General features: G+C 28.8%; 1 protein-coding gene across 6 annotated transcripts in view; it reads right to left on the reverse strand.

Moving 5' to 3' along the window:
* Positions 1-718: 718 nt before the first annotated feature.
* Positions 719-6,413, reverse strand: part of LOC106470646 (dr1-associated corepressor-like) — a 31,893-nt gene continuing 26,198 nt past the window's right edge. For all 6 annotated transcript variants that reach the window (XM_022399272.1, XM_022399269.1, XM_013931212.2 and 3 more), the window contains exons 6-7: positions 4,787-4,893; positions 719-3,440 (exon numbers count right to left, since the gene is read on the reverse strand). In XM_022399272.1, coding sequence (XP_022254980.1) covers positions 3,344-3,440; positions 4,787-4,893 — 204 coding nt within the window. In that variant the 3' untranslated portion in view covers positions 719-3,343. The remainder of the gene's footprint in view (positions 3,441-4,786; positions 4,894-6,413) is intronic.

Here is a 6,413-nt window from a genome sequence, read left to right on the forward strand (position 1 = left end):
ATGCTTTGCAAAGTCATTTAAATTAACAAAGTTTAGAATTTTATTGGATAGTTAACATGGTTTCAATAAGAGAAAATATTCCTAATTGGATAGAAGAGTAACTGAATGGAAGAAAGCAAAGGGTTGTTATAAATGGAGTTCAGTCAAATTGTATTAATGTCACAAGTCGGGTACCTCAGAGCTCAGTCTTAGGACCTTTGCTCTTTTTGATATACATCACTAAAATAGATGAAGGAATGGTAAATAAATTACATAAACTTGCTGATGATATTAAAGCCTTGGGTGTTGAAGAAGATACTGTTGCTTTACAAAAGGATTTAGATTATTTAGTGAGTTGAGTGAATAAATGGCAGATGGGTTTTAATTCTAATAAATGCAAGATAATGTTAATGAGTTATCGTAATTTGATTTTTATAAGTATATGTTGGATGGGAATAACAATGAGCTATCTATGCTTAGGTAAAGTGTTGTATCATGCTTAATGAAACACATTTTTAATACACAACTACTGAATATAAATACTTGAATCAAAATTACATTTTGTCTTTACCCTGTCAAAAAAAATAATCCATAATGTTCTTAAAACATTATATATCCATTAAATAAAATTACATATATGAATTTTTTAAAGTGTAGATTTAATGTCACTTTTCGATGTATTGGTATCACTTAACTGATATTACTCAATTGCTGAAGAAAGACGCTAACAAGGTTAATGTTAAAATTACATAAATATTTATTTTAATGATGAGGTTTTGATGAATATCAAGTCAAACATGTTTTCAAGAATCTAATCAAAACACAGTACAAAAATGTAATGCTTAAAACATGTTGCTGTTTAACAAGGATTGAATATCTGCTTTTAATATAAATTGTCTTTAAAACCAAAATATAATGTACAGCACTGACAATAAATTTACTAATCACAAATGTATACAGAAATATTTCTTAATGACATCACAAAACAATAAACTGTTACTGAAAGAATATTATTTGCTCACGGCATACAGTATTTTATGATTTATGTAATTTGTTGAAATTAGGCCTCATATAAAACTTTTAAAAAGGTATAATGCTACACTTCTAGGTTACTTTTCTGGAATATGATTGTATTTTAGTCCTATTACCTCTGTGAACACATAGATAATTTTTATAAATTAGGTAATTCTTTGTTGGTACCATTATCATTACTTCTCATTTTTACCTTAACACTTCAGCTCATTAATCTTACTCTAAAAATATTAGCCTCTTTGTTTTATCAATATTTTTGTTATTATTAACCATATCCTTTTATTCTGACTTGAAAACAATTAAGTAGGCTAATTACAAGGTTGGTTCACAAACATTTATTGGTTCTCTTTTAGCTACTTAAACAAATATACCCTTAATCCCTTTTGCTGGACTTTGCAAAATAGTTAACATACAATTTGTTTAACTAAAGATAAATATTTGGCAAGAAAAAGGTTACATCCTAATTTAGTATTTTATTACAAACCGAGTTTTTAGAATATTTTACTTTCATGTCTAAATATCCAACAACTGTGATCTATGATAATATATTATTTTGTAACATTATTCAGGTTTCTCTCCAAAAAACAAAATGCAATACAAGTTAAATGACATGATGTTGATGTGATTACCATATGGAAAACACAGTAACCAGAAGTACATGGTTCAACTCTGTTTACACTGCAACTCACAATTTACACAAGGAAGAAAGTAACGTGATAAATATTGCAACTGAAAATTTCCGAGTTAAATACCAAATGTTTTTCATAAGTTTTGATTTGCTGTTGATGTACAGCATGTGAATAATACTTGCGTGATGCAAGTGAACTAGAAGCTGCTTGTTTGGTTCTAGAGTTGAGGATAGATCTAGACCTTGACAATCTTTGCCTGGATATATCATCTACACACTAGATCAACCTCATAAGTGTGCACTCATCGCTATATAATATCTTACTACTATTCTTAATCTATAAGAAAAAACATCAGTTCACGTCTATGCTTTTGTTCATTCCATGAGATACAAATGTAGTATTTTTTATCATGTATTTGCTAATACGTAAAACAAGAAATTTACTGACATGTATTGTAAAATATGTTGTTTTTTATACTTTTCTGCTAAACAGTACATAGGAGACAGATCATTCTAGTATTTACAACAACTGTAAATAGCTGCTATGTTGAGAAACTAGATGATAACATGTATGCACTGTAAGTCTCTTACTTTATTCTTCCAAGTATAAAACACCTCTTTAATGATATGAGAAGAGTTAGTTATTTCTTGTCTATCTTATAAAGCACTTACTCACTCCACTAATTTTCAAATTACATACACTTTGAATGCACTCCTAATTTTTCCTTTAACTACCAATTTATAATTTAATACAATTATTATTTTGAAATAAATATACCAATTAGTAATTTTTACATGTAAATTACCATTAACAATAAGTCCAATGCATTAAGTGGTCTCACTGTAAAACTTTTGTATACCAAAAATAAAAGCTTTTACAAACTAATGTATATGACATTGATAATATTAACTGGATTTTTAAAAAATAACAATGAATATTTTGCCATTAATGTATTCACAAGGTCATGAATGTATAAAAAATACAAATTTAACCAATTCTATCTCACAATGGTAATCTTTAAAAACATACAAAATGCCAAATTATTAAAAATCAGTCATGTTACATTAAAGACAGTAGTTGGCAAAACAATAAAAATTAAATGCATTGAATTTGACAATATATGTGTCTAAAGGCAAATCTGTGAGCCAGAATAATTAAAAAAAAAATTCCAAATGGAAAAAAATCTGCAAGTCAACTTATGTTATTTTACTCTGACTGCTTTAAACTTGTCCGGAATTTTTGCGAGACATACACTGTGTACAGCACACTCGCATTCAACTGTCAGAGGAGGACCATACCTGATATGGCAAATCAGTAGTCAATGGATTAAAGATGTTAGGAAAGAAAGACAAAGAAAAGTAATTAAAATTTTAATGTGTACTATTTATTCTTAATAAAAAACAACAATAAAATGATGGAACTATGTCTCACTTCAATTCATACAATGAAACACTATATTGTTACCTTTGTAAAAGTTAAAATAATTTGAACATCTCGATTACTAGTTTTATGATACTACTTAAAAACTAGTCTTTACAACAGTGAGCAAATGATCTGTCAAAATATATCTTATGTAGGGATAGCACACATTAGTAGTTTTGTTTTTACTTCCAATAAAATCAAGTCAGCGCTTCTCTAGCACATGCTTTACTATCAGTTTTAACATATTTACAATTCTTTATATTACTTCTTTCCTTTTTTTTTCAAGAGTCATAATCATCTTCTTCTGTGCTTGTATTAGTGTTATACGTAGGTTCTATAACAGGAATGGTTGGTGGTGGGGGAGCAACAGCTGGATGTCTGATGGAAAGATGAAACCATAAGTTACATGTTTGGCAAAAAATATGATTCATTTTATTCTATAGTAAGATCTCAAGAGAGACCTTTATCATCAGGAATTCTGTATCATTTCCAAGTAGAATTATCTTAGATTTTTTTTTTATAATACTTCTTTAAATGAGAGAAACAACAAAAACATTTTCCCTTTCAGCCTTAAAGTTCCTCAAAAGTTATATTCAACAAATACTTATATTATGATAGTCAATCTGTCAACAAATACACACTAACAAGATATCTTATAATACTACAACTACAGAAATTATCAAGGTACTCTTAATTTTTTTTTTAAATGTCATATCTAGACTGTGGACAATGATTACCTCAGGTATTTATTATACAACTGAAGCTGTAAAGAAAAAATAATGCCTAACAATACTTTACAGATTTTTATAAATGTGTATATGATGTTTCTAAAGGAAGTTTTTCATGTTTACAAATGTTTGCTTTTTGATTGTGACAGAAAAAAAAAGCACCAGATACATTAGAATTATATGTTTTGAGTGTTTTTGTACCTTTAATTTTACCTGAACTATCTAAGCCAGAGGCTCCCAAAATTTCTTGGCTCAATCCCCCCATGAAATTAGATTTTTCAGATGTGAGGGTCACTTGAAATGGAATATTTTTTATGTGCTGGCTGCCCTGAAACCATATTTCAGCCCCAGATTCAGAACCTTTGATTTTAAACAGTCTAGTATCTGTAAGTATAATTTTTCACCAGTTGCAACCTAATATCTGCAATCCACTCAAACGATGCCACCTAATGAAAAGTCTTATCATCAAAATAATTTTGAACCATTTCTTCTTTTGGATAGATGTTAAGGCTTAATTTGTCATAAAACACAAGTTTTTAATTTTAAAAAAAATGATTTATAATCTATCTTTTGGTGATAACAGAAACAAGATATTACAAAGGTACTACTACATAATTAGTTATATACCAATACTTAAAGCCTAAAAATTAATAGTATATAATATTTCACTCAGAATTGTACATATTCTCACATGTTAACTTTTGTATTACTAGAAAGTAGTTTTTTTGTTTCCAAAGTTTCTAATTTGTAAATTCCTATACTGTGTGGTGCTTAGCAAAATTTTTAAGTAGTATACATATGCAACATATCACACATTATACAATAATGTGAAAAAACTGTCCTAGAAAGCAGGTTTAAGTTAATATAGCTGTTTCTGAAATGTGAAAAACTGGATATATTTACCATAATTAAGAAACATCACTTTAATAAGAAAAAAACAACTTAATTTTGTACAAATTTTTTGTAATAAGCTGATGAAGACAAGTAATAACTTACAAATTATTAACCATGTAATATTCTGGTGGATTACTTGTAAGTTTCCAATGATGAGGCATCATCCTCTGGTTATTAAAAGTATTTTCATCACTTGCTTCCTCAGAATCCTTAGAAAAGAGAATAAATCAACAAGCTGTAATTTTCTTTAGAATTTTAAAATGTACATGGATACCCATACCTTTTACAACTAAAAGCGGTTTTCTACAAATTACACAAATGGATCTAGGTCACATTTCTATTTCAATAAAAAAATATTACATATATGCTCCATATGTTTAACATGTTAAACAAATTTTTGTATACTTAAATAAAAATCCCCAAAACATAAAATACTTTGATAGAAGGTTCTTTACAGTGAAAACTAACAAAGTAAATGTGTATCTATACATGTTAAAAGTTGAAACAGCTGAAATGAAAAAAACAACTAACAGTTCTTTTGTCAGAATTAGTAACATATTTAAGTAAGATGGATAAAGACTTTATTACCCTGTTCCTTATATTTCATTTACACCCCTTATCAGTTTCAAGAGCCTAAATTTCATTAGATGAATAATGAGCCAATTTTTCATTCTGTTTTTTGATCAAATGTAAGTTGCTCACAACTTTCCAACCAAAGACATCTTCAGTTGCTTTTTTTTTTTGGTTTATAAAGAATGTTTCTCCAAACTAACTAGTTTCCCTGAAAACATGTTGGGGTAAAGAAAGACAAAGATGTTGTGAGAACCAAATATAGAAAGGGTACATGCCTCTCCACTACACTGAAGGAAAAAGATCCTTAGATTCTACAGGAAGGATGAAATCCTACATATTTTTGCAGTCAAAGGGACAGCTTCTTGCTATAAAGTTATTCAACTATATATAGAAATGATCTATAGATCATTATGAATTTTAAAACTGGCCACAGCCAAAATGAAGTCAAAAGCTGAATCAAATTCATCATTATTCAGATCTTTCTCAATGTAATGCAAATCAACTAAGTATGCTGTATTGTGCATTGGATGAAAACTTGTTTGTATCATTCATAATGTTGTTCTAGTTGATCATTTGTGTTGTTGTTGCATGGTGAGAAATGTTTACTTGATATCAGGTAGTGTATTTTTATCCTTTTCCATCCTTTTAACTGATAGTACCACAAGCTGAAGTAGCCAAATCAATTTTGAGTTTTGCACCCAGATCACATCCTTGTCAATAATATCTCAATATGAATCTCCATAAAACAGCAGAGCCTCTTTGCAGGTTTGAAGTCTTTGAGACACTTGCTGGACATAACCCATACAGTTGAGCAAGAATAGTTTTAGAGTAATTGGCACTTCAAATTAAACAATTTGACAATTTATATGTCTTTGGAAAACTGTATTAAGTATGTTTTCAAATTCTCTACACTATCTATGAACATCTGCATTATATGTGCAAACATAGCACTCAAGGTGTGGATACTTGTTAATAAGCACTTTTTATGTGGTCTTTATAATGCTCGCATTATCTGTCAAAAGAGAAAATACTTCTAACTGTGCCAGTTCAGTGATAACGTTTCAAACTAATCTGTAATGTAATATGCAGTATGTCAAGTTTCACAGTCATGAGAAATGAATAAAAGACAATAATATTACAAATATTACTCCAGCCG

The sequence above is a fragment of the Limulus polyphemus genome, unplaced genomic scaffold (assembly GCF_000517525.1).
Source record: "Limulus polyphemus unplaced genomic scaffold, Limulus_polyphemus-2.1.2 Scaffold4134, whole genome shotgun sequence".
Classification (NCBI taxonomy): domain Eukaryota; kingdom Metazoa; phylum Arthropoda; class Merostomata; order Xiphosura; family Limulidae; genus Limulus; species Limulus polyphemus.